The sequence below is a fragment of the Capricornis sumatraensis genome, chromosome 8 (assembly GCF_032405125.1).
Source record: "Capricornis sumatraensis isolate serow.1 chromosome 8, serow.2, whole genome shotgun sequence".
Taxonomy (NCBI): domain Eukaryota; kingdom Metazoa; phylum Chordata; class Mammalia; order Artiodactyla; family Bovidae; genus Capricornis; species Capricornis sumatraensis.
In genome coordinates, this window is record NC_091076.1 from 98,285,465 (window position 1) to 98,312,869 (window position 27,405).

A 27,405-nucleotide genomic window follows, 5' to 3' on the forward strand; every position below is an offset into this window, starting at 1 on the left:
CAACCCGAGGCAGAAATGACCCAAGACAGACGTAAACATGTTTATTTCCAAACGAAGTGAGTTTTCATCTTTCCAAGAATACCTTTTCACCATCCTCTCTGGAACCTCCTAACTTCTCCTCTGCACCGGGCCCTGACTGCACACTGGACTCTGCTCCCTTCTTGAGCCCCGGGCCTCGAGGTCTCTGTCCATCAGCACCCACAGCTCTACTCTTGCAGCTGCTTCACCACCCTGCGGGTGATCCCACGTGCCTGCTGCTGCCCCCGCCTCAGGTTCCACCCTCCCCTCCCCCAGCCTTTCCACTTCCTGGTCTCTGTGGCCCTGCAATACTGCCAGATTTTCACTCATCTCTCTCTCCCTCTCTCTTCCGCCTACTCCTCTCCCCTCTCCCTCCCTCTTCTTACTCCAACAGGGAAGAACTTTTCCTGGCCCTCCTCTCAGTTCTCTCTGAGAGCACATCGATCTCTGTAGCTTCAACCATAATCACAATGGGGAAATTCTAGGTCCCCATCTCTCAAACTCTTCTTTCTAGACCCACTGAACCTTTCCATCATCTCCTGCCAGCACCTCAACCACCACTTGCCCAAATCACACCCTCCATCATTCTCTCCAGACTGGCTTGGCTACCCTGTTCTCCTAGGAGATAGGGAGTCCTCAGACCACACTGCTAAGTCACTTCAGTCATGTCCGACTCTGTGCGACCCCATAGACAGCAGCCCGTCAGGCTCCCCCGTCCCTGGGATTCTCCAGGAAAGAACTCTGGAGTGGGTTGCCATTTCCTTCTCCAATGCATGAAAGTGAAAAGTGAAAGTGAAGTCACTCAGTCGTGTCCAACTCTTAGCGACCCCATGGACTGCAGCCTACCAGGCTCCTCCGTCCATGGGATTTTCCAGGCAAGAGTACTGGAGTGGGGTGCCATTGCCTTCTCCCTCAGACCACACTGCTGACGCTCATTTCCCCTGCAGAACCTGCCATCGGATGTCAGACTCTCTGGTCTATTTCATCACTCTTTTTCCTACTTTCAGCAACTTTTCAGCATCACTGGAACTTGTCTTTCAAGAGTTCCCTTTTCTCCTAGTTGTGTGCCCTTTGGGATCAGAAAAACCTAGGATTAAATCCTAGCTCTGCCACTCACCAGCTGAGTGACCTCGGCAAAGTTACTTAACCTCTCTGAGCCTCAGTTTCCTTGTCAGTAAAGACAAAAATAAAGAGATAGAGATAATAACACCAAACTCGAGGGGCAACTTTATGTTGATTAAATAAGGTTAAATATATCTTAAGATTGTAAGTCAGTGCCTTGACATAGAAGAGTGATGCTTCGAAGACATAAATCAGATAATGCCTCTCTGCCACTCACAATCCACTGACGGGTATTCTGTTGCCCCGTAGAGGCCAATGTTCACCCAGTGAACATCTGTGAATCCACGCAACCCCACACCCACGCTGGCAGTCTGCCATGATTTCTTCCTTATTCTGTTCCAGCCATGCTGGAATACAGGCTACTCCTGGACTACTGCCAAGTCTAAACCTGCCCTGGGGCCTTTGCGTATGCTGTCCCCTGTGCCAAGGTCTTTGATCAAACATCACCATCTCAGAGAGGCCTTCCATGACCACTTCCTAGCCCCGCCCCCAGGATCCCCTACTCTCTTCCCTGCTTGATTTTTCTTCATGACACTGACCGCCTCTGAAGTGCTACATATTTTACTTTTTAAATGTCTGACTCTGGTCACTATAAGATCCGTGGGGGCTGGGATTTATCTCGTGCAGTTTGCCAACAAAGGTCCATATAGTCAAAGCTATGGTTTTTCCAGTAGTCATGTACAGATGTGAGAGTCGGACCATAAGGAAGGTTGAGCACTGAAGAATTGATGCTTTCAAACTGGTGCTGGAGAGGACTCTCAAGAGCCCCTTGGACAGCAAGGAGATCTGACCAGTCAATCCTAAAGGAAATCATCCCTGAATATTCACTGGAAGGACTGATGCTGAAGCTCCAATACTTTGGCCACCTGATGCAAAGAGCCGACTCACTGGAAAAGACTCTGATGCTCGGAAAGGTTGGGGGCAAGAGGAGAAGGGGATGACAGAGGATGAGATGGTTGGATGGCATCACTGACTCAATGGACATGAGTTTGAGCAAACCCCAGGAGATGGTGAAGGACAGGGAAGCCTGGCGTACTGCAGTCCATGTGGCCGCAAAGAGTGGGACACGACTACACAACAACATACCCCCGACGTCCTGGGTACTTTCCAAGTACTTCCCTGGGTACTTCTTAACCACTGGTACAGTGGTTCGATCTTAACCACTGGTACACAGGCTTGATCCCTGCACTGGGGAACTAAGATCCCATATGCCATGGAGCAGCTAAGCCCAAGAGCCACAGTGAAGAGCCCATGAGCCGCAACAAACACCCAGCACCCAGCCACCCCCCCCCCCAAAAAAATAGTGCCTGGCACATGAGAGGTGTTCAATATATTTACGGACTGAAACAACCAACAAATACTAGTTTCCTTCCTACTTGTACTCTTGCCCTGCCTGGATATCCATCGCTAACCATTCTATAATCCAGCAGCTACGCTCCATCAACCCTCCACCCAGAATCCACTGGGCAATCCCCTCTCCTCCTCAGTCCTCTGAGCACTGCTGAAGAGAATACCATAATCACTTGTGGAGATCGCAGAATGTAACCATGGCCAGCTGGGCCCCGAGTCACCGGAGATATGTTTATCTACTTCCTGTTCTGTTCCTCACAGCTGGTGTTTCAGACTTCCACGCCTTGTCTCTAGGCCCCTTCCTCCCCGCACAGGACTCCCCTCTGTGGCACGGGGGAACTCAGAGACTTCCTACCCCTAGTCCTCCAGGTTTGCCAACCCCACGCCACCCTGCATGTTTCTATAAAAGGACACGCTTTCATCTTCACATTCACAGATACTTCACACTCACACATCTAGAACCCCCAGTATTCTGTCTCCCAGGGGTCTTCAAGTCCTTCTGGATAACTCCTTCCTCAGCCTGTAAGCATGCCAAAATCTTCTTTGCACCTTTCCTAAATGCGTCCATTTGAGTCTTTTTGGTTGTGTTATTTGGCTATACCACACAGCTTGTGGGATTTAGTTCCCAGATAGGGATTGAACCCATGCCCTTGGCAGTGAGATCTCAGAGCCCTAACATTGGACTGCCAGGGAATTCCCTCAAGTGGCAATTGAAATGCATCACAGCAAAGGCCCCCAACTCAGCTGGGCAAAGGAAAGCAGTACAGTCTAACGCTGAAGCTACTAGGGCTCAACACTTGTGGAGGGCTGCTGTGTTTCTCTTAAAAGTCTAAAACTTTAGCTACCATGCCCTGAGAGCTGACTGTGTGCCCAGGGCCCCTCAGCACATGAGGGAACCACAGGCCTTAAGCATTCAAGGCTCTGCAAAACCTGGGCCTAATTCTTCTCCATCGCAACTCTTTCCAGAACTCAGCCCTTGCTTTCCTGTCTGTCTCTGAGGTCACCATCACTTGCCCCAACTCTGTCTACCTCTGCCCGGCCTTCAAATGCCCCTTTCTCCAGGAAATCAGAAACGGAGCGCCCACTGCACTTGGCCCTTAGCACATTTCTCAGGCAACAGGTTCTTAATTGCATGTGGCCTCTCTGGTTCTCAAAGATCTAGGGGCTGGATTGAATTTTAAGCACTTTGTAGGGCAGGGACCATCTATTTTGTTTCTTGAGAAATACACATGGGAAAGTGCCTGGGGCTTATGACAGTTCAAGGAATAATCACAACGTACACTCCAGTGTAATTGCTGCCAGAGTCTTTGCTCGCCTCCTACTCAGCAGGTAAAGCTGTCTGTAGAATGTAAGGAAAAGTCGATAATTTAAGATATCCAACATTGCACATGGAATGCAGTCACTCAGATAAGTTTATCTTAATGAGAAGGGCTTTTCCACACACAAACCTATTTGATAAAAGCAAAAAAGAGCTGCCCAGGTGTAGCTGTGTTTGTTCACTCACACTTAAAAATTATTAAAATTTACGGGAAAAAAATGATATGGTGTTTGCTTCCCAATGATGGAGATGGGGAAGAAGACTGTCGTGTGTGAGTCGTCACTGAAGCTGGATATCTGAGGCTTTCATACTATTCTCTTTACTTTTGCATATGTTGAAGTTTCTCTAAAATGAAAAAAAAAAATTTAAGAAGAGAAGCTAAAAAAAGAAAAAAGAGCTATTTAAGGAATACCTTTCTGGGGGCAGGGTGGAAGGGTGAAGGGGGTGAGGTAGGATGTGGCGGGGAGGGTCTGCAAAGAAACACCTGTTCTTCCTGCCCACCCTCAGCTGTAGCGTGAATCTTGACAGCCTGATCCTATAATGTCCCAGGGCTGGAGGAGAGAAGAGAAGCCCAGGGGAGGCGCATGAAGGACCCTGTCAGCACCATTTCAGGCTTCCCTCAACACAGAAAAATCTCTCCGATGAAGCCGGTCACCATTTGAGTTAATTGCTTCAGACCAGAGTGTGGGGCAGATGGCCTCTCTCTGCAGGTGACTCTGGGCCGACTCACTCTCACGTGGGAAGAAATCAGATCGCTTTGATTACAGAGGCTGCAAGAACAGGCTGCCCATCTGACTGGAGCTCGAGGAGCCCTGTGGGATCCTTCCCCGTCCCTAGATGAGCGCCGATATTTCTGGAACACATTGCTTCTCCGGTGGAATGTAGGTGGGTGCAGGGTTTACTGCCCTGCTCCTCCTCACCTGTCTTTCCAAAGCACCACCTCCCCACTGCCCCTGACACAGCCCGCATTTAAAACCAGCCCCAGGGCTTCCCCAGTGGTCCAGTGGTTAAGAATCTGCCTTGCAATGCAGGGGACTTGGGTTTGATTCCAGGTTGGGACTAAGGTTCCCGCACACCTCAGAGCAACTACGAGCCCACACGCTCTGGAGCCCGAGAGTCACAGCTAGAGAGTCCAGGCGCCGAAAGGAAGGATCCTATGTGACCCAACTGAGATCCCGCGTGCAGCAACTAAGACCAGATGCAGCCGAATAAATACCAGAGACGAAAAACAGCCTCAGGACCTCCCTGGTGGTCCATTGGTTAAGAGTCCGCCTTGCAATGCCACGGATGTGGGCTCGATCCCTGGTCAAGGAACTAAGATCCCACATGCTGCAAGGCAACTAAGCCCTCGAGCCACAACTAGAGGGCCTGCATGCTGCAACTAGAGTCCGTGTACTACAGCAGCAGCAGCAGGTATCCCACATCTGATGCAAGAGAGATCCCCCATGCTGCAACTAAGGCCTGATGCAGCCAAATAAATAAGTGAATATTAAAAGACACAAACCAGCCTCCTCTCTGACTGGAAGACCTCTCCAGGTGCAAGTAAGACGTCTTGTTGGCTAGAAACTCTGCAAACCAGACCCTTCTCAGTACACCTCTAGCAGTGACCAGAAATGTCCTGGGTTGGCCCTCTTGAAAGGGATTTAAGGACTGAAAGACCACAGGTGAAGTCCCAGCTGCTCTATGCTCCCTGTAAGCCTCCCCGTATACCCAGTCTTTGAGAGCCTCCTTCCTTCTGGGAGCCAAACGAGAAAGGGTGGACGGTAGGTGGAGAGACTGTGGAGAAGACAGGGGTGAAAACCTTGGGATGTGGTGCGGTGGGCACCAAGGAGGAAGCAGCCGGAGGCTTTTGGGAAGAGAAACGTGGTACAAGACTCTGAAGGCAGGTGAAGACAGGCAGGCACCAGGGGACAAAAGGGGATGTGAGAGAGAACGAGGAAGCACAAAGGGAGGGTACCGAGGGGGATGTCCCTGGTGGTCCAGTAGTTAGGGCTCTGCATTTCCAGTGCAGAGGTGAGAGGCTTCGATCCCTGGTTGGGGAACTAAGGTTTCATATGTCACGTGGTGCAACAGCAAGAAGAAAACAAAGAAAAAACCAACAGGCAGTGAGGAAGGCAATGCCATAACCCCAGTAAGACAGTCTGAGACAGTTTGGGGGTGGGGTGGGGAAAGAGAGGGGTGGTCAGAACCGAACAGGACAGAAAAGAAACATCAACAGGACTTAGTCCCAATCAGAAAAATGAAGTGAAGAAATGGAATGAGTTTAAGAGGACATGGAGATTTTAATCCCAACTGACAGTGAAGCTAGCTTGGTTAGTCTGCATGCAAAAAGCTGCCATTTCCTCAAGAAAATGCTTAAGGGTCTAATACCCTTTTTTTTTGTTTAATAAAAATTATTGGTAGAAACAAGGTCATTCCCCACTCCCCCACCTTAACTCAAAACTTAAGTCTCCTCAATATGGTCCATGCACTCAAGTGAACCAATTAGGGACTCCTTCTCCCCAACGGCGGCTCATTTCCTTCCTCCAGAGGGAAGGAACTTGGGTAATCTGTGCCCTAAACTCCCATGAAAGTTGTCAGGTCCAAGTTGTAGGGCAGCAAGTCTCAAACTTTCCTCAAAGCTCAGCTTTCATGACAAGAGCGTTTTAAAATAGATCTCTGCTCAGAAACTCTTAAAATCCACAGTGAAATTCCAAATTTTATCAGAGCTAGGGGGAGGATGCCATAAGCTTTCTTCCAGGGTAATCTCTACAAGGGGCTCCCCTGGTAGTTCAGCAGTAAAGAACCCACCTGCCAGAGCAGGTTTGAACCCTGGGTCAGGAAGATCCCCTGGAGAAGGGAATGGCAGCCCTCCCCCATATTCTTGTCTGCAGAATCCCATGGACAGAGGAGCCTGGCGGGCTACAGTCCACAGGGTCACAAAAGCGTCAGATATGACTTAGCAACCAAACAACAACAATCTCTGCAAGTCACCAAATGTCAAGTTTGATGAAGAGAATCCTGTAGAAATACCAATATAATCTGAAAAACCAGCCATGGTACCAAAGGCTGTCGAATGCTAAGGTCTCACTCATCCGATTGCCTTGGCACAAGTAACTCAGGCCGAAAAACACACCCTGCATGCTACAACCAACCATGAAGGAATTCAAGCTATAATCAATTGTGAAGGAGGACAAGACAATTTAATGCTTGGGACTCTGCCCTAGTGCCTCTCAGGATGTCATTAACTTCACAGAGTTCAATTCTGGAGCAATCAGAGTGTTCACCCAAAGGTAAGTAAGAGGATGGTAACTAAGTCACAGCCAAAACTGGCCTTTTATCCTGAGCTTCAATATTCACAACTGCATTCTGAAACACACCAAGCAACGCTGCAGAGAATGCCTGCTGGAGCTGAAATCTATGCTACTGTGTGTGATGATCGCTTTTTTTTTTGGGCTATGCTGCATAGCATGTGGGATCTTAGTTTCTCAACCAAGGATTGAATCTGAGTCCCCTGCAATGGAAACACTGAGTCTTAACCACTGGACCACCAGGGACATCCCATGACCACTATTTCCAAGAGCCCTTCCATGACATGAGACATATTGCTCTGAGGCAAACCCGAGGCATGTGGGAGGGACGTGAATGCAGGCACAGATACACGAGGCTGTGTACCAGCTGGTGCTCACTGAAGCTGAGTGATGGGTACAAGAGTGTTCATTAGATCATCATCTCTTTGTCTGTGTATGTTTAGACTCTCTTGATAAAAAGCAAAACACTCAAAAAAAGAAAATACTTTTTCAAGAGACTCAAAAGCAGAAACTCAAATGCAGAAAGGCCTCTCTCACAGCCCCTCTCAGAAACTTAGTTTTTAGTCCTCCAAAACAATGGAGAACAAATAAACACTTTTCTGTGCTTCGGCAATTAGGGAAAGACAGTGATGGCGTATCTTAAGCCTAGAAAATTCCTTAAGAGAAAATAGATTAGAACTACTAACGAAACGTCGCCCCCTTTCCCGACCTCCCTTCTCTTGAGTGTCACACAGAGTTTTCTCTCAAGCCTCTGAGGGTGGCTCGCTGACACTCCAGGGGAACACGAACCCTGTCTGAAGAACAGGAGAGAAAACCAACTGCAGAAAGTCATGAAAAGCCACGTGCAGCTCAAGATCAGAAACTGGAACTGGAAACTTCCATGATGACGGATCCTGGGGAGGCAAAGCCCGCCTCGCCCGCTTCTCCCTGGGGCTCGAGCTGGCACTGGGTGTCTTAGAAGTTTACTGAGACCCCTTCTTTCAAGGAGTTAGAAATTCATTAGAAGGACAAACATAGCCAAAAGTCCCCAGGAAGCAGGAGGTGCCAGTACAGAGGCTCCAGCGAGCTGCCTCTGGAGCCTGATGAGGGAGGGGCTCACCCTGCAGCAGAAGCCCAGGAGGTGAGCTCTGAAGGGGTCTTAATGGATGGAAGGGGGCTTGGGCAACACTGCAGGCTACTGGTGGGGAGAGGCCGTAAGCAAAGGCCCCGTGTCTCCGAGAGCTGACGGCAACGAGAAGCTGAGGCTGGAGAGGTGGGTGACAGGTGTGATCAGGGGCTAGACCTCACCCTGGGGCCCAGTGCTTCTCCAGCTGACTGTGGGGAAGGGCCAACTGTTGCAAAGTCCAACCCCCCAGGAATGAGGCTTCCGCTCCCTTTTGTACTTCTCTCCTCATGGGCGAGGAACATGGGTGGGCAGACCACGCTCGAGTAGCACCGTGATGGAGAACGCCTCTCAGTAGGGGTGCAATGTGGTCTGTGCAGTCGTTTCAGAGGCCGGCCGTGTGCTGGGTGATGGGGAGGGTGAGGCGAGCAGCGGGGATGGTGGTCAGCAAGCTGCTGCATGGATCCAGGAAGTGCATGTTGAGAGCTGGGCTAAGACACTGGCAAGGGAGACCAGGAGGAGGGCTCAGGTTTGGGAGACCCTCCGTGAGTCCACGTGGCGGGACTGGGTGACCAAGAGGCAGAGCACCGCTCTTTTCTAGCCTGGGTGGCCCATAACTGTCAGCACTGGTAGGAACTATGAACAGAGGCACAGGGCTGGAAATTCACAGGAGATGTTCTTCAGGCCTCAAATAACTAATTTTGTTTTTAATCCTTCCCTCATAAGAAATCTCCAATATTAACCATTTAGGGAGCATCTCAGGAGTTTGGACCTCTCTGGCTACAAGGGTAGCATATTTCTATAGTTAGTAAAGAATTGTTCTAAGGACTTCCCTGGTGGTCCCGTGGCTAAGACTCCACACTCCCAGTGTAGGGGGCCTGGGTTCGATCCCTGGTCAGGGGACCAGATCCCACACGCCGGAACTAAGAGTTCTAATGCTGAAACTAAAAGATGCTGTGTGCCACAACTAAGACCCTGAGCAGCCAAATAAATAATTTTTTTTTTAAGAGATGGTTCTAAATTAGACCTGGTCCTCTGGACCTATTATTACAGGAAAGGAGATGGAAGGGAATGGGAGTGGGGGTTGCTACAGAACCTTCTGCAGTTTGATGAAGATCTGAGTATCAGACTCACCAGTCATGGCGATAACAAAGAGAGTCTTTTAATCCCACCAGGCCAAGGCAAGCTTTGTGAAACAAATCTAACCCAGAACATGACAGCGACGTTCTCAGTTTATGTCTGGGATGGGAGCACAGAAATGAAACACACTCAGTCATGATCAGCGGTGAAATTTCAGAGACAGACAGCAGTGCTGCTGCAGTTACAAAATCACAGCTTACTGGGATCACACCTATGGGAAAACGCCAGGATTCAAGTCTGTTTCCGAAAACAAACAGAACTTGTTTTCTGTACTAAGTGGAGTTTGCTGCTGTGATGTGAGAAATCTCCATTTCTGGGAACAGCAACACATGTTTGGTTGAAGAACAAAAGCACCTGCCAAAACCATTCTGTGGATAGAAATTAAAAAAAAAAAAACCACTCCCAGTTTCTCAGTCCCTGAAAAAAGTAAACAGTTAGGAAACCACAAAATGGAATCATAGGTCAGTGCTCTGCAGAACCCCAGCTTGATGACTTGGAGGTGTCTGTCTGCATCAGCAAGTTTTTCCATTTCAATCTGACTCGCCACGGCCACTCAGGCCCACGCCCGCACCCTCCCCTGCCTGGACTGGTGCAGTAGCCTGCACAGCGCTTATCGCCACTATGTACCTTATCTCCTTATCTGATTGCCCCACAGAATGAAACCTCCATGCAGGCAAGGATTCTGCTGTATTTTCAGGGTCTAGAAGAGCAGCTGGATACATTTATACATCTACTTATGTATCGTTGCTGTTGTTTTCCACTGTCTCCCAGAGCTTGCTCAAGGTCACATCCATTGAGTCAGTAAAGCTATCTAACCATCTCATCCTCTGCTGCTCCCTTCTCCTTTTGCCTTCCATCTTTCGCAGCATCAGGGTTGGAAAACCAAAGCGTTGGCTCTTAGCATCAGGTGGCCAATGTATTGGAGCTTCAGCTTCAGTCCTTTCAATGAATATTTAGGGCTGATTTCCTTTAGAAGTGACTGGCTTGATCTCCTTGCCGTCCAAGGGACTCTCAAGCGTCTTCTCCAACACCACAATTCGAAAGCATCAATTCTTCGGTGCTCAGCCTTCTTTATGGTCCACCTCTCACATCCATACATGACTACTGGAAAAACCATAGCTTTGACCACATGGAATTTTGTCAGCAAAGTGATGTCACTTGCTTTTTAATACTCTGTCTAGGTTTGTCATAGCTTTCCTTCCAAGGAGCAAGCACCTTTTAATTTCATGGCTGCAGTCACCATCCGCAGTGATTTTAGAGCCCAAGAAAAGAAAATCTGTCAGCTTCCATGTTTTCCCCTTCTATTTGCCATGAAGAGGTGGGACCAGATGTCATGATCTTAAGGTTTCTTTTTAATTTTTCCATTCTCCTTTCACTTACATATTACTGGTTTTGAAATCTTTAGTTATAATTGCAAGATTAAAATTAAATTAAAAGTTCAGGGTCTCTATATGTTACCATCTTTAATCTTTGTATAAAAATATACAGAGAGAGAAGGAATTCCCTGGTGGTCCAGTGGTTAAGACTCCATGCTTCCTCTGCAGAGGGAATGGGTTCACTCCTTGATTGGGGACCTAAGACCCCACAAGCTATACAGCCAAAAACAAGGCGGCGGAGGTGGGGGGAGGAGGCTACCAATACTAGCCAGGGTTGAATTTAGCTAAAATGAGCCAATTTATTCTCAGAAAAACGATGAGACTTAGAACATACTGAAATTTCACTGAATTAAATTGAACCAAATTTCATTACTTGAAATTCCTAAGTCTTAATCAACTTTCTCTAATTCTGCCCACAAGTGTCTTTTAACTCTGCCTGCTCTGCCTACCTAACCAGTTGCTGGGCTCTCTCATCCTTCCCACCTCTTCCCTTTTCCCTGCCCCCCTTCCTCAGGTCAGCCTCCCGTCTCTAGTCGCACACACTGCTGCTGGATTAATTTGGAAGCAGTAGCACCTGTTGAGTCACTCACCTGCTCAGGCGTGTGAATGGCTCCCAACTTCCTGTTCCCTCAAGTACAAATGCCTCAGAGCTGCCACAGGCCTCAACATCCCCTCTGTCTGCCTCCCTCCACCTCCATCGCTAAGCCCCTCCCAAACCAGACCTGTCCCCACACCCCAGACTGATGCCTTTGTTCCCCGCCAGGCTTCCACCCGACTGCAGCACAGCGCGATGCATCCACCAAGTCTCAGCTCCGCACACGGAGCCTTTCCTGGCCCAGCTGGAACAGTTTCCTAGCACCTCTCTGCAGTGGTTACAAGGCTGCTTCCCTGTTGAACTTCTGTGTGCTTGTCATGTCTCCCTCCCGACTGTGGGCTCCTTGAGGGTAGGGGCTGTCTTTTTCCTCTTTGTGCCCCATACAGTATCATTCACAGATAGAGTTTAGAGTTCTCTAAACTTGAGTTAAACTTAAAAGGAGACAAGGGACTTCCCTGGTGGTCCAGTGGTTGAGAATCCGCCTGCCAACGCAGGGGACACAGGTTCCATCCCTGGAAACCTAGCTCGCACGTGCCACGGGGCAACTAAGCCCGTGCACCATCGTAAAAGATCCCACGGGCCACAGCTAAGAGCCGATGCAGCTAAACAATTATTTTTAAAGTATCTTTAAAAAATAAACAAACAAATAAAAGGAGGCAGTTTCTTTCAGCTCTAAATTACAGGAGAGAACAGATTGTTTCTTATGTTTGGCTAAGTAACAAACAAAGCAGGACACAGTTTTGCTGGCTATAGGCAAGGTTACTTGCAGAAATTAAGACTTGGAGATTGTTCTAAAACAATACACGCAGGGGAAAAGCAAAGCAGAAAAATGAAGTGGCTTGGGGGCAAAAATGTTGTGCCTGGGAATACTGGAACTGAGGAAACAGCCCTCATATTTAAAGCAAAAATGTTTATCTCAATCCTTTTGTGACTTGTTGATTTTCATCTCTGGACAAAGTCAGACATTCTGAAATATAAAGAACTCTGCTTACACATGAGAGCACAGATAATATTCGGAGAGCCTGTAAGGTACTGCCAAAACTGGGCTCTCCCATCTTGCTGTGGGCTCTCGCTCCTGAGGGACCTGGTCCTTTCCATCACTTAAAGTCCTTGCTGATCCAAGCTGGCCCGGACAGGTGAGGCAGGGCAGTCTGTGGTTACCTAGCTGCCAGCATCTGTGGATGGCAACCAGGTTTGCTGCTGAATGGACCAGATGATGTATGACCTTCTGATATATGCTAATATTTTTCCAACTAAAAACACTGTTTTGGAACATTTTATTAATGAAGGGAAAACATTTGCTGTGTTCAAGAGAATAATGAGTCATGGATTAGGGATGAAAGAGAACATACCAGCCAGACCTGAATCTACGGCCAAAGGAGAATTACGATAGGATGGAATAAAAGATGACTCTGAAAGCCCCCAATCCTGGGATTTGCCTGGCTTTTATCCAGGAAGATTACTTTGGGAACTGAATACAATTTCCCAGCTGTAGGGAGTCCATGCTGCCCACCATCACCAGGAACACAAGATCGTAAAATGGAAGCTTGGTAGAGAAAATGAGAAACAGCCTCTGCCTTCCACGTCCCTCAATGTACAGAGCTAATAAAGTGACTGACTTGGATGAATGTCGAATCTTACAGCCCTCAGTTATTCCAGCCTCTATAAAAACAAAATGAGTAATTTGAGGTTAGAGAAGATAGCTTCTTGTAATTATGATTACAAGATTCTAATCATTAGAACTTAAAAAAAAAATTTATGTAGCATGACTTCGTAAAGACCAACCAGCCAGAACTATTCATAGAAAAGCCTAGAGCCATTTATACATGAAATCTAGATAACTGTAAAAAAATAATAATAATAAAAAAGATAAAGCATGTCTCAACTGATGCCCTGAGTGGATAATCACAATTTGAGTTGTAAACATACCCTTTGTGTACACTTCATCTCTTCTCTTTGACTGTGTTAGCTTTTTTTAGTTTATTAAAATCATGTATAACTGTTTCTCTCTTTTTCTGGAATGTTTCCTCAGAAGCAGATGAACAAACGTCCATGTCACCCCAGGACCAAATCCCAATTACCTTCTTTTAAAGTCCATTTGATGGAGCCTGTCCTCTTGCTGACGGCATGCAGACTTCCATCCAATGTTGACACAAACAGCAAGGTTTCAGGAAGTGTCACAGTGCTGGGACTCCCAAAAACCTGCAGTGAGAGGTAGAAGAATCGATGTGGTCAATATGATTCTTCTTCTTGGGTGTGCACAACCACAGACCAGCTCCTCCCTTACCTGAAAAGTTATCCTTCTAAGATCCACCACGTCACAGATAAAGAAACCGAGGTTGACGAGATGAAGTTCCCATCAAGGGCATGTGTCTGGACAGCAGCTGGTTTAGGACTAGAACCAGATTGCCTTGTTCCATCTGAGTAACAGTGCTTCCCACACAAGGGCTGATGACCTAACATGTCAGGGACGGGGGACTCTGAATAGTCCAAGGCCAGCCTCCACTGAAACAGACGGGGAGAGTATGTATGCTCAGCTTTGAGTTCCTTCTCTTGGTTATATTTTGCCTTCTGAAACCTGGTTATCTTGCAAGACTCCATGCTAAAGTAGAATGCCAACACACCGACACGCACTTACGAAACTTTAAAAGGCAAGCAATCTGGCTCAGTGGTAAAGAATCCGCCTACAACACGGGAGACTTGGGTTCGATCCCTGGGTCGGGAAGATCCCCTGGAGAAGGGAATGGCAACCTACTCCAGTATTCTTGCCTGGGAAATCCCATGGACAGAGAAGCCTGGTGGGCTACCGTTCATGGGGTTGCAAAAGAGTCAGACATAACTTAGCGACTCAACAACAAACAATAACAAGGAATTTGGGGGAAATATTTAAAGCAAAATAGGAAAAACAGCTCTCATTATAGAAAGAGTTTATATAAGAGTAAACACCAAGATTTTGAGAGAGACATATCATAAAAGAAAATGTATGACTCAGGGAGTTCAACTTGGTGCTCTGTGACAACCTAGAGGAATGAGGTGGGGTGGGAGGTGGGAGGGAGGTTCAAGAGGGAGGGGACGCATGTATACTTATGATTGACTCATGCTGATGTATGGCAAAAAGCAACACAATATTGTAAAGCAATTATCCTCCAATTAAAAATAAAGTCTTAAAAAATTCGCCATCATAACCCAAATTATTCTTCACATAATAAAATACAATTTAAATTAAAACGTGCCTTTTATCTTTAATGAATTTTTAAAAGATTCTACAGAAAATAACCAAAGGTAGTGAAATTCACTTTCTCATCCACTACTGATTGGCAATGAAAGTTATGTTAGTGCAGTCTTTCTGGCAAGCATAAAAGTATTCATGCTTTTGAGTCTATCCTAAAGAAGTTAAGTCCAGCTATGGGAAAAGCTCGTTGCACAATGATACTCATCAAAACCCATTTATAAAAAAAACAGGAAAGACCTGAACACTTCTACATGGCTGAAACAAATTAGGACACAAACAAGTCAATGGAATATCATGTAATCATTAAAATGGCCCTTGGAAGAATCTACAATATAGAGAAAAACTTGTATGTGTTGTCACATGAAAACTATAGAATCCAAAATTTAATGTACGCTGTGGTTATAATTAGCTGACAGGTTTTTTTTGCTTGCCTGTCCTCTGGGTTTGCTAGGAACTGTACATTCATCCACATGGTTTCCATGGGAGCGAATGTGTGCGTGTGTGTGTGTGCGCGCACGCAGGCACATGCGCAAGCAGGCAATAGCTGGTACGGTTTCCTAGGATAACTCCCTAGGAAGTCTGGGTCCACTCAGCAATGCCACCTGTAATGAGATTTTCTCTTCTTTGTCACCGTACTGTCACACCAATCAGCTGGTTCCTGCAAGTCTTGAATTAAAAACAGGCCAATGCAACTTGCTTACACTGCGACAGTTTAAGTTTTGGCACAAATGCTTTTTTTAAAATACAGCAGTATGGCTGGCTTTTAGCATGAAACATAAAGACTGCATGGGAGCCTGACCCCCAAAATACCTGGTCACTCTTGGTAAAAGCCAGGATGACACTAATTAATCTCCTAAAACAGATGGGTCTCTCCAGGGCAGCCTGAGCTGGTGGGATAAACACTCCAGTGCCTGCATGCCTTTTCCAGTGTGAAGACCCCCAGGCAAAGGGGCCAAGCAGCTGCCAGAACCTCCTCTACCTCTTGCCTGTGTGTGGCCTGCAGGGGAGAAGCCCTGCCCTCCACTTTGCCCAGGGTGAGGGCCCCTTACCTGGGATGAGTGAAATAACTGCAAGCCTTACAGTTCCTGCTGAATCTACTCTCCAGGTTAAGCCTTAAGGCTGAGAAGAAGAACCTGTTTTTAACTTCACTTCTGCAAGTAGGAGATCCGTCTCAGTACAACCTGGCTAGGAAAACAGAAGCCCCAACGTGGTGGCTGCCCTGGGCGGAATCCAAAGTCTTGTACACCAATTGTCTAAAATTATTTTGGACCATGGGGTATGGATGGTGACTAGCCTCTTCTAGACCTGCTCACACCTGAACACATATCACCTGGAGCACCTGGCCTGGAGAACAGAGCCCTGTGGTGACCACTGAGGCTGGAGCTACTCGGGACCCTGGGGGAGGGGCTACCTCCATTAACAAAGGGGAATGAATGGGTCCTCGACTGGATGTGGGGTGGTGGGATTAAGTTAGGTGAGGGTAGTGTGAAGGTCGACCAAATGAAATGGGAACATGTATGCATATCTGTGGGCCAACAGGTGGAAACCCCCTCCCTCTGTCACACAGTTACCCTGGGAATAACCATTCTTAGGTCTTGGGAATCACGTCAGAAGCAGGTTGAACAATCTGGGTGGCTGAAGTACTAAGAAATTAAACTCAGAAAAAATAAAAGGGAATTAAACTTGGGACGTTTCCGTGGATATGTTTTTCTCCATGTGGAAAAAGCTGGATGAGAGCGAGAAAGATAAAGACAGAAAGAAGGTTGAGAAGAAACAGGGCAGGAAAGCTAGGAGAAAGACCCTGGCCTCCAACACTTCTCAGGCCTGGCCAAGCCCTGTCCTTGGGCCCAGGGACACCCAGCCCGTGCAATCAACTCCCCTGTTTGCTTAAGCTTGTTAGAGCTAAGTTTCTGTCCCTCGAAACTGAAACAGTCCTAAATACACACACACACACACACACACACACACACACACACACACACAAGTATTTTCCATATATCTATAGGAAAAAAAATGTAAAATTATAGCCCTAGTTTTTTCTCCTTTATTTTCTATATTTTCTACGATATGACCATAAAAAAAGAGATGGATAAGTTAGCAGGTAGAAGAGAAGCTGGGATTTAAAGGACCTTCAGCAAGCCCCTAAATTCCAGAAGCCCTTTCCACCTCAGGGTTATTAGGTAACCCAATCACCTTTGATCATTGAAATCCACCAAATAAGGGACAGAAGTTTAGAAACACAAAGGTCTCCCGGTCAGAGAGTGTACATCCAGAGAACAGAAGAGTTTCACTGTAATTAAAGCCTACAGTACAACTATAATTAACTAAATGCCCCCAAATACATCTCATCACAGTCTTAATACTTAGAGGGGCCAATATTTACTAAAACATATCAGTGCTGCTCCACTATTGGCATGGAAACGAAAATTAGCTGCTTTGCCTGAGCATCTTGGAAACCACAGGAAGAGCAATTGTCCATGGTTGGTTGGTGTCTCGAAATAAAACACTCATCACATAACTAACATGGTTTTCTAAAAAATCTCAGAAAGACCAGGTTTGGCCGGAAGTCGAATTTAGCAACTGAGAATACTGAATTAATCACAATGTCCACAGTGATGTCACAAACCCCATCTCACCAGACAGATTTTTCTCTTCTCTGAAGCTCTTGACAGTCTCAAATTAGAGAGAGACACTCTGAGCAGCATTAGTCTCTCATGAGGCAACTTAATATCACAAAATCTCTGCCTTTTTCTTCCGGCATTTTTTAAAGCATTAAAATGCTTGCCCTCAGCTACAGCTGCTATTTGTTGTTGCTGTAGTTCAGTCACTAAGTCGTGTCGACTCTGCGACCCCATGGACTGCGACACACCAGGCACCTCTGCCCTTCACTATCTCTCAGAGTTTCTGCAAATTCGTGTCCATTGAGTCAGTGATGCCATCCAACCATCTCCTCTTCTGTCCCTACCTTCTCTTCCTGCCCTCAATCTTTCCCAGCATCCAGGTCTTTTCCAGTGAGTCGGCTCTTCGCATTGGGTGGCCAAAGTACTGGAGCTTCAACTTCAGCATCAGTCCTTCCAATGAATATTCAGGGTTGATTTTCTTTAGGATTGACTGGTTTGATTTCCTCGCTGTCCAAGGGGCTCTCAAGAGTCTTCTCCAGCACCACAGTTCGAATGCATCAATTCTTCGGTGCTCAGCTTTCTTTATGGTCCAACTCTCACATCCATACATGCCTACTGGAAAAACTATAGCTTTGACCACATGGACTTTTGTTGGCAAAGTGATAAGTTGCTATAACTCACGTGAATGCCATAAGCAACTAAATTCTGTGTGCGATACTGAGCACAGCTCAGAATGATGTGTATGTGAAACATTTAAAAACACGGCTTCATGATGACGATCTTGCACATCACCTTCACCCTGTTGGTGTTCCATTTTCCCTGCAATGGATAAAAGGGCTTCAGGCCCCAAAGCTGCACACACTAGTTTCCAGATAGCCTAAGAGCAGAAAGAAAAGGTCTGATCCTGCCAATCAGCCTGGAATCTGCCTTGTTTTTCAAACTAGTGGGTTATATACTCCTGGCTTCATTGGTGACTTCTAAAAAAGTAATTGCAGTGACATGGCAGAGGCCGTGGCGGGTAATCTAGTCTAGTCTAAAATGAGACATCCATTAGCTAATTGGTCCTCCTGGAAGTCTGGCCCTCACACATGAGGTGACCCTGACATAGCAACTCGGGAAATGCCCCATCTGAGGACCGGAGAGCTGGGCAATTTGGGCCAGATGATGCTGGGGAAACGTGTGCCTGTAAAAACAGCTTATTTCACTCAGGTTGATTCCGTCGTTAAAAGCCAGCCCTCACTGCTGCTCGGCTCAGCCAGGGCTGCCTCCTGTGAAAACATAATTCCCGGGCTGGATCCTCATGTTCAATTTTCTTATTATAAAGCAAGATTAAAATGCACCACTTGCTTTGCATTTCCCACAAAAGACATGAACGCAGCTACCAACTGCTCATACAGAGATGATTAAAAGGTAGTTAAGTCTCCAACAATCTCATTTTCTAATATTCTAAACTCAGCTAATTGTCAGTTGCTCCTGCATTAATGAACTCAAATGATTATATTTCAGGCAAGAAAAAAAAGTCTTTCCTAAAACAAGCTCTGGAATAACTTTGTTTAGTACAGACAAAAGGGACTGTCTGTACAAACACTCACAAATCAAGTGTTTAGGTAGCACAAAAACAAATGAAACGGCCTCTAACACATCTTTTTTTTTAAGATTAAAAAAATAGGTATATATATTTATTTATTTGGCTGCATCGGGTCTGGTTGCAGTCGAGACATGTGGGATCTAGCTGAGGAGGGTTCGAACCATGGCCTCCTGCATTGGATATGTGGATTCTTAGCCACTGGACCACCAGGCAAGTCCCTTTAAGATTTTTTTGATGCGCACCATTTCTAACTTCTTTACTGAACTTGTTACAATATTGCTTCTGTTTCATGTTTTGGTTTTTTGATCACTAGGCTTGTGGGGGGGTCTTAGCTTCCCAAACAAGGATCATACCCTCATCCCCCAGCACTGGCAGGCAAAGTGTGGAACACCAGGGAAGTCCCAAACCTACCAGTTTCTAAACTAGAACTTGGGACGGGTCAGGCCAGAGGCAGCTCCCCGGTGGCTGGAGAGGAGCCCACAAAGCTGGGGTCTGGTTGCAGTTGCTCGGCTACCACTGACAAGGCTGCTCCCCTGCACCCACCCTCTGGCCCCTGAGGATGAAGCAGGAAGCACACCGCATGCTGCTCTAAGATTCAGAACAGAGGGCAGCCCCATGCTTCCCCATTAGGGATTTCCAAGAGGCTGCATTTTCCAAAGAAACACAATTCTTAAATTTTAGACACATATTTCAAGCACCAGCTCACGGTTTAACAGACTACCTAATAACAATGGTCAGAAACAAGATCAATGAAGTTGGCACAGACCTTTCATCTCGAAGTCAGAGGGAAGAAGTGGGGCCATGCACACACGTGTCTGACACCCGATTTCCAAAGTGATCTACACATGATACTGTAGTATTGGTCCTTTCCCCAAACTAGTGTGTCCTTGTTGTTTAGTTGTTAAGTCGTGTCAGACTCCTTTCTGAACCCATGGGTTGTCCATGGGATTTTCCAGGCAAGAATACTCGAATGGGTTGCCATTTCCTTCTCCAAGGGATTCTCAGGAACCCAGGAATCAAGCCCACGGCTCCTGCTGTGTCTCCTGTAATGCAGGCAGGTTCTCTACAGTTGAGCCACCAGGGGAGACCACAAAAAAAAAAAAAAAAAAAAAAGAGGATGCACACACTGTGAACAAGAGAGCCACACACTTCTCAGGTGGTGTGCAAACTGATCAGGTCCAACCCAAACGCCCATCTCCAAAAGCTCAATTTACAGGCCCTTTCCTGTGAAACTTTCCCCATTCTTACCTCCACCCCAGCGGACCAAACCATTTATAATAATTAGAATACAATAATCTAGCTAATTACAAAATGGTATTATTTTTCTTTCAGGAGTAGCACATTGATTTCCAGGATTTGCTGAGAGGTGGGGTTTTGTGCTTGTTGGTGTTTTTTGTTTTAACTAATTTTTTCCTGCATGGTTATTGGATTACTGTTACATTACATAATCCTCACTTTTAGTTTTACTTACTTAATTTCTATCTGAAAGACACAAAGGCCAAGTCCATAAAAAGCAGAATTTTAATTTGGAAAATAGTTTAAAATGTGACAGTTCACTACCTTGGTAGTGTATATTTTAAGGCACAATAAATCCATAAAACTTTTAAATAAAGACATGGAAATATCGCTCAAGTATGCTTGAAGTATAAGCAGAGGTTAAAGGGTGATTCCAAACGTTCTAAGTTATTCTTACGGAATAATTTTACTAGTTTTCAAGCCCAAGCCCGATATAGAAAGAGTCTAATGATTGTGTCTTTAAACATACATACTCTCCCTGGCATAAAGAATCTGCCTGCAATGCACTAGACACAGGTTTGATCCCTGCTTGGGGAAGATTCTCCTGGAGAAGGAAATGGCTACCCACTCCAGTGTTCTTGCCTGGGAAACCCCCTGGACAAAGGAGCCTGGTGGGCTCTAGTACATAGGATCGCAGAGTTGAACACAACTGAGTGACTAAACCACCACCACCAAGGTTAAAACCCTTCCACCAAACTGAAAATACAACACTTGTATTAGTCTAGCAAAGATATTGGCATGTGTCCAACAGAAAATCCTTATACAACATCAGTTCAGTTCAGTCGCTCAGTCGTGTCTGACTCTTTGTGACCCCATGAATCGCAGCACGCCAGGCCTCCCTGTCCATCACCAACTCCCGGAGTTTACTCAAACTCATGTCCATCGAGTCGGTGATGCCATCCAGCCATCTCATCCTCTGTCGTCCCATTCTCCTCCTGCCCTCAATCCCTCCCAGCATCAGAGTCTTTTCCAAAGAGTCAGCTCTTCGCATGAGGTGGCCAAAGTATTAGAGTTTCAGCTTTAGCATCAGTCCTTCCAATGAGCACCCAGGACTGATCTCCTTTAGGATGGACTGGTTGGATCTCCTTGCAGTCCAAGGGACTCTCAAGAGTCTTCTCCAACACCACAGTTCAAAAGCGTCAATTCTTCGGTGCTCAGCTTTCTCTATAGCCCAACTCTCACATCCATACTTGACCACTGGAAAAACCATAGCCTTGACTAGACGAACATTTGTTGGCAAAGTAATGTCTCTGCTTTTGAATATGCTATCTAGGTTGGTCATAACTTTCCTTCCAAGAAATAAGCATCTCTTAATTTCATGGCTGCAATCACCATCTGCAGTGATTCTGGAGCCCCCAAAAATAAAGTCTGACATTGCTTCCACTGTTTCCCCATCTACTTTCCATGAAGTGATGGGACCAGATGCCATGATCTTAGTTTTCTGAATGTTGAGCTTTAAGCCAACCTTTTCACTCTCCTCTTTCACTTTCATCAAGAGGCTCTTTAGCTCCTCTTCACTTTCTGCCATAGGGTGGTGTCATCTGCATATCTGAGGTTATTGACATTTCTCCCGGCAATCCTGATTCCAGCTTGTGCTTTTGCACCTACAACCTGCCACCTGGAACCTATAACTGGCCACCAACAACCGTTCTGCCTTGTGCAGTGCAAGGCTCCCTGCCTGGGCTCCAACCCACTGCACAGCAGGCCATAACGGTAAAAGGAAGGTAAAGTGACTTTTGGTTGGTTGATGAAGATCCATTACAGTATTATTAAGACTTAAGACAGGCATGCAAGTGAAGGAAGGATTCCACAGGAAAGATTTCCAAGCTATTTTGCTTTTACTACTTAGGACGGGGGAATCTTGAGAACAATTAAGATTGCATGTCACCAAATGTAGAATAATAAATTGCAAATGGACTTAGAATGTGCTAGGGAATCAGAGCTTCTAATTATTAACCTTAGCAATAATGCTTGGAGGTGAGAAGGGCCTTGGGTGCTGGGGGAAGTGCCAGTGCCAAGGCACCATAAAGAGGAGAGAAAATAAGACTTGCACATCTGCGTGTGTGGGTGTGATGGGGGAGATGGTTCCTATGGATAAGAAAGCAGAGGCATGGAAAAATCACAAGTAGACTGTATCCTCCTGTGGGCTATACCCAGCTGAAAGCCACAGGATGGGTGAGCTTATTTTGAGAGCTATGGGTAAGACATTTTCTGGCTCGTCATACCAGATCCCAGTCCTATAGGGCTTCCCACAAAGGGGAAACCTGTGCAATTAAGCAGGAAGTTCCTCAAAACAGTATTATGTAACATAGTCCCTTGGCAGGCCCTAAACGATTGAAAACAAAACAAAAAAAGACATCTTTGTCTACAATTCTATTTGCAGCCATATTATATACTTCTGGCTACAGACTCCAGCAGAGTCTGGCTCTTTGCAATTCTGGTGGCTTCACAAAACTACTAAGTGGGGTACTGTCATATTTGGCCACATGGTAGAAGACTGTGCCCAGAGATGGCCAAAAAACCACCAAGAATTCTCCAAAGCAGCATGCAACTGAAATCAGTGCCCAGTAAATGCCGGCACACACCCATTACGTAACAGTCTCCTGTTGAAAAATGAAGCCCCCATCATGATCAGTGGAGCAGGGAACAGCAGCTCACAAAGCCCTTCCTTTGAGGGTATCTTAGGTAAAGGTCTGATGAGACAGATCCAACAAAGTGTAACAGAGTCTGGCATCTTCTGTTATCCTCTGCTTTCTTATCCATAGGAACCATTTCCACCATCACACCCACACACGCACACATGCAAGTCTTATTTTCTCTCCTCTTTACGGCGCCTTGGCACATCCCCTGGCACCCAATGCCCTTCTCAACTCCAAACGTTATTGCTAAGGTTAACAATTAGAAGCTCTGATTCCCTATTCTAATCAAACTCTGCTCCCCATCCCCTGTCTCACTGACATACCTGAATTAAGAGTCAAGTACTCAGTATGGGTTTCCCTTGCAGCTCAGCTGGTAAAGAATCTGCCCATAATGCGGGAGACCTGGGTTTGATCCCTGGGTTTGGAAGATCTGCTGGAGAAGGGAAAGGCTACCCACTCCAGTATTCTGGCCTGGAGAATCCCATGGACTGTATAGTCCGTGGGGTCGCAAAGAGTCGGACACATCTGGGCGACTTTCACTCACTCAGCTCAAATGTGGAGACTTTTATACAGTCATCTGTACACAGTGACACAGAAACCTCATTGGGTTTATCCCAATCCAGTAGACTAAGGATGAAGAACGGAATTAAAACACTGGTGATATTAAAGAGACTTTTAATTGTGTCTACGTTTTAATGGTTTCAGTCTAGGATAAAAACCATGCCAAACTCTGACACATTTTGTTTACCCGTGCTTAGATCAGCACTAATCCGTCAACTGTATATATTTCCTGCTAATCAGCCCATCGGCTGCTGTTTCTTGACATCGGGTCAATAAAGGTAACCGTGACATTTGCTTTGGATGGGAGTCAGGTGTCTAACTGGGATGCAGAAAAAGGGCAAGGTTTAGCTGAGCAGTGCTGTGAAGTTTCCAAACTCAGCCACTGAGACAGTTAAACTAGCATTTGCAGCAATTCTTGCATGTGGTGTAATTAACCACCACCCAATTCTTTGGTGGTCTAAGCTGCTCCCTTAATGGATCTGATAAAAGGTTCCTTGTAAGGCCACATGATTTCTGACAGTAAAGGTGTGCTCATTTCACAACAGGTGAAGACACTTTCCCCAACTGGTTCTGGGGCCCCAGGCTAAGTGTCTAAGTTCAAGCAGCTGGCCGTTCCATTTGTCTTCACGGTCCCTCTGTCATCAACTTATATTGACCCCAGGGGAGGAGCAAATATCTTTGGGCGTGAAAGGTGCTACAGGAAACCCTTTACCATACTGTGGTCAAGGTACCAAGCCCTGTTCTTAGGGTGATATCGAATCTCTAAAGTTGTTAAGCGTTTTATTAATATTAAAACTAAAACCCAAGGTTTCACCATCATTTAGTGGTTGAGATTTAGAATGCACGTATCACCACCATTATTATTCAGTCTTCTTCACTGAAGGGAAACAGCAGCAATGCAGGCCTTGTAAAAAACTAAGAATCCTATTAGGCTCACTTACCTTCATGAAGCAGCATCGTAAACAAACAAAACCAATAAAAGTCTGGTTAGACCATAAATTCATAAGGGGACTACCAGCTTTACAAAAAAACCAGATTTTATCTATCTGAGTAGCACGTTCATCTGCAGTTAAACCTATTATTAGGAAGCCTTCCTATGAAAACCCCAAGGGGAAAAAACTCAATTAGATACCAAATTTTTCAGTCTTAATAACAGCAGTTAATCTGAAACTGTCAATTTTGCTCTTTAAACTTGGTAAGAGATTCCTTTCTGCCAGAGACGGACGGAAGGGGTCGAGTAGAAACTGGATAAATGCTCTAGTTGAATAAACATCCATAAACAACTGTATTTATGTATTTATGACATAATTGCCACCTAGGCCTGCCAGATGTTGCCAAGCTTTATAATGGAAGTCAAACACTATGAAATCTGCCTGAAGTTGAGCTCCTTGGCCAGATCGACTTTCCCCTAGACAAGAGTCCCCATTGTCTGAAGTACGTCTGAGGATTACCCACTGCCTGGCTGGCCCCATCCACCATGCCACCTTCCCCTCTCCAGTTAGCTGATGGTCCCGGAAATCCACATGGTTCCAGACAATACAGATCAAACAAGCAGGGGCTGTTTACGGCTTCTGGGATATGTAACTCCAGCAACGAAAAGAACTGGAGAAGGTCACCTTATCGCAGCCTCTCAGTTCACAGGAGAGGAGTCAAGGCTCAGAGGGTGAAGTGACTAGCTCAAGGCACCACAGACTGCTAACCGGACTGGAACCAACGTCTCTCTGCCTCGCCTCCCGGTCCTCTGCACACTGTACACACACTATAATTTCCCTGCTTTAAATCACGGTTTTCTGAGAAACACAGGCTTTAATTACTTGAGGCCCGGAGTCCTTTGAGTCTTGCTGGAGATCAACACTGTTCTGATGGGGAAGGGGTTGGGACCTTTCGGATGAGACACCAAATTTGTAATACATAGGTACATAGCCACCCAATAGACCAAAAGGCACTGAAAATTATACAGGGTGGGGCGTTAAAAATAAATGTTCTGGATAAAAATTCCTGAGATCCCACTGTAGAGCTAAGTGGGCGCGGACAACATCACAGGAAGTCAGAGATCATGGCCTTAGCCACTATAAAAAATATTCCTGGAATCCATCTATCCAGCCCTGTTCTGATGGGTCTTTAAACAAGTGCTCTTTGATGATGGTGGTGATGATACAGGGGCCACTGCCCTTTCCTTTGATGAAGTGAGTCATTCTTTTAATGCCAGCGCCAAGGAAACGCACATTACTGATTAGCACTGGACGACTCCTTTTGCACATGGAGGACCACTTTAATAACATACGTACACCCATGAGCCTCACGTAGCAAGCCGTGACAGCTTCACTTTGCAGGAATAAGATGCGTCCAAAAATATTGACTTTTTCACAGCAAAGAAAATCGTATAAACAATAAGATCCTACTGCATAGCACAGGGAACTATATTCAATATCCTGTGATAAACCATATTGGAAAAGAGTATGACAAAGAATGTGTGTGTATGTATGAATATATGTATAACCAAATCACTCTGCTGGCTTGATTAGAAACTAACACAACACTGTAAATCAACTATCCTTCAACAAAAAAAAATTTTTAATAAAAAATAAAATCGTATGTCACAGGATTTCCATACTCTCAGCATAGGTTTCTATTTTCTAGGCTCTTCTGAGAGGCAAATATAAACATCCCAGTGCAATTCCCACACATTTGGAAAGAGATAGGAAAGTGAAGAAACCGCTTGGAAGACTGTTGCCACAGGCAGACCTACGGAGTCGTGGTGTGAAAACTGCAGCCCGAGAAACTGGCCGAGATGGAAGGACCGCTGCCTCCCCCGGCGTATCTAGGGTGGGCAGGAAACGGGAGCAGGAAAGAATCACCCCAAGAGGACACCACGCCTTCGGGTTCGAGGAAGAAGCCCTTCCACACACAAAGGAGGACTGAACGCCCTCCGGAGAAAGGAAAAATGCCGTCCAGGGCCGGGAGGGGAGAGGGCACAGGTTTCTAATAGGACATGCTCTGCCGCCAACAGGCTGCATCCCAGTCAGCCTTCTGCTTTCTCTGGAGGTCATCCAACCTCACTGCCAACTTCTCGGGGCCAGAAGAAAGGCTTCCATGGGCAAGTGACCTGTGGGGCAAGGTGGCTAAGCTTCCTACTCTGTTTTTCCTTTTGAAAACTGAGCAATAGCAGTATCCCATTGAATGCTCAGCAAAATAAATATGAAGGATGTCAAAGACAAGAGCTGTGTAAATATTAGGGAAGACCATCTTATTAAAGAAAACTGGTGCTGGCCAAAGATACCGACAGAGAGTAAACAAAACTCAAAACCTGATTATCCACTCTGTCCCAAACCTCAGGTGCTCCCCACCTTTTGCTCTTGTGGGCAGACAATACAGTGTAAGAGCTGGTGGTGACAAGGCAGCAATAATGTAAGAGCTGGTACTGACAATCTAGAATAATCAAGAAACGCTTGAAATGCTTGGTTTGTGGTGTTTAAGAGGGAAGAATAATATAACTGCTGAAAAGGTGTCCACCCCACAGTTCTAGGGCTGTATTTGGATTACCTGGAAACTCATTTATGCAATAACCCCCATTTTCTGACGACGCTGAACAGTTCAGCGTATGTTTGCTATGTTTCATGTTTTGTGCCCGAACAGTATAATGTGTCTGCAAGAAGAGCAGTCACTGACTTATCTGTGCCTTGGTTTTCTCACCTGCAAAATAGGGCACAACAATAACGCTGATTTCAAAGCATTGGTGAGTTAATATATAATGGGTTAAAATATGTAAAACTCTTAGTGTACAGTCAGCATCACCTAAGTGTCAGCTCTTATGACGATGATTAATTCAGGCTGTGTAAGACGCAAGGAATTTTTTGGGATGACAGAGGATGAGATGGCTGGATGGCATCACCGACTTGATGGACATGAGTTTGAGCACGCTCTGGGAATTGGTGATAGACAAGGAAGCCTGGCGTGCTGCAGTCCATGGGGTTGACTGAGCGACTGAACTGAACTGAAGACCCTAGGATCTAATCACAACAATGATCTGATCCCTGCCCTCGTGGAGCTTACAGTCTAATAAGGGACCACAGGAGTAAAAAAAAGATACTGCACAAACAGAATGGCAAATTGCAGTGAGTGCTATAAAAGGGGCATCCCAGGAGCCACGAGAGTGT

At 46.1% G+C, this 27,405-nt stretch overlaps 1 protein-coding gene across 1 annotated transcript in view; it reads right to left on the reverse strand.

Annotated features, from left to right (window-relative positions):
• Nucleotides 1-27,405, reverse strand: part of ERN1 (endoplasmic reticulum to nucleus signaling 1) — a 79,280-nt gene that overhangs the window by 35,639 nt on the left and 16,236 nt on the right. The window contains 3 exon segments of the mRNA XM_068977496.1: nt 13,393-13,522; nt 13,524-13,560; nt 17,928-17,983. Of these exon segments, the coding sequence (XP_068833597.1) occupies nt 13,393-13,522; nt 13,524-13,560; nt 17,928-17,983 (223 nt within the window).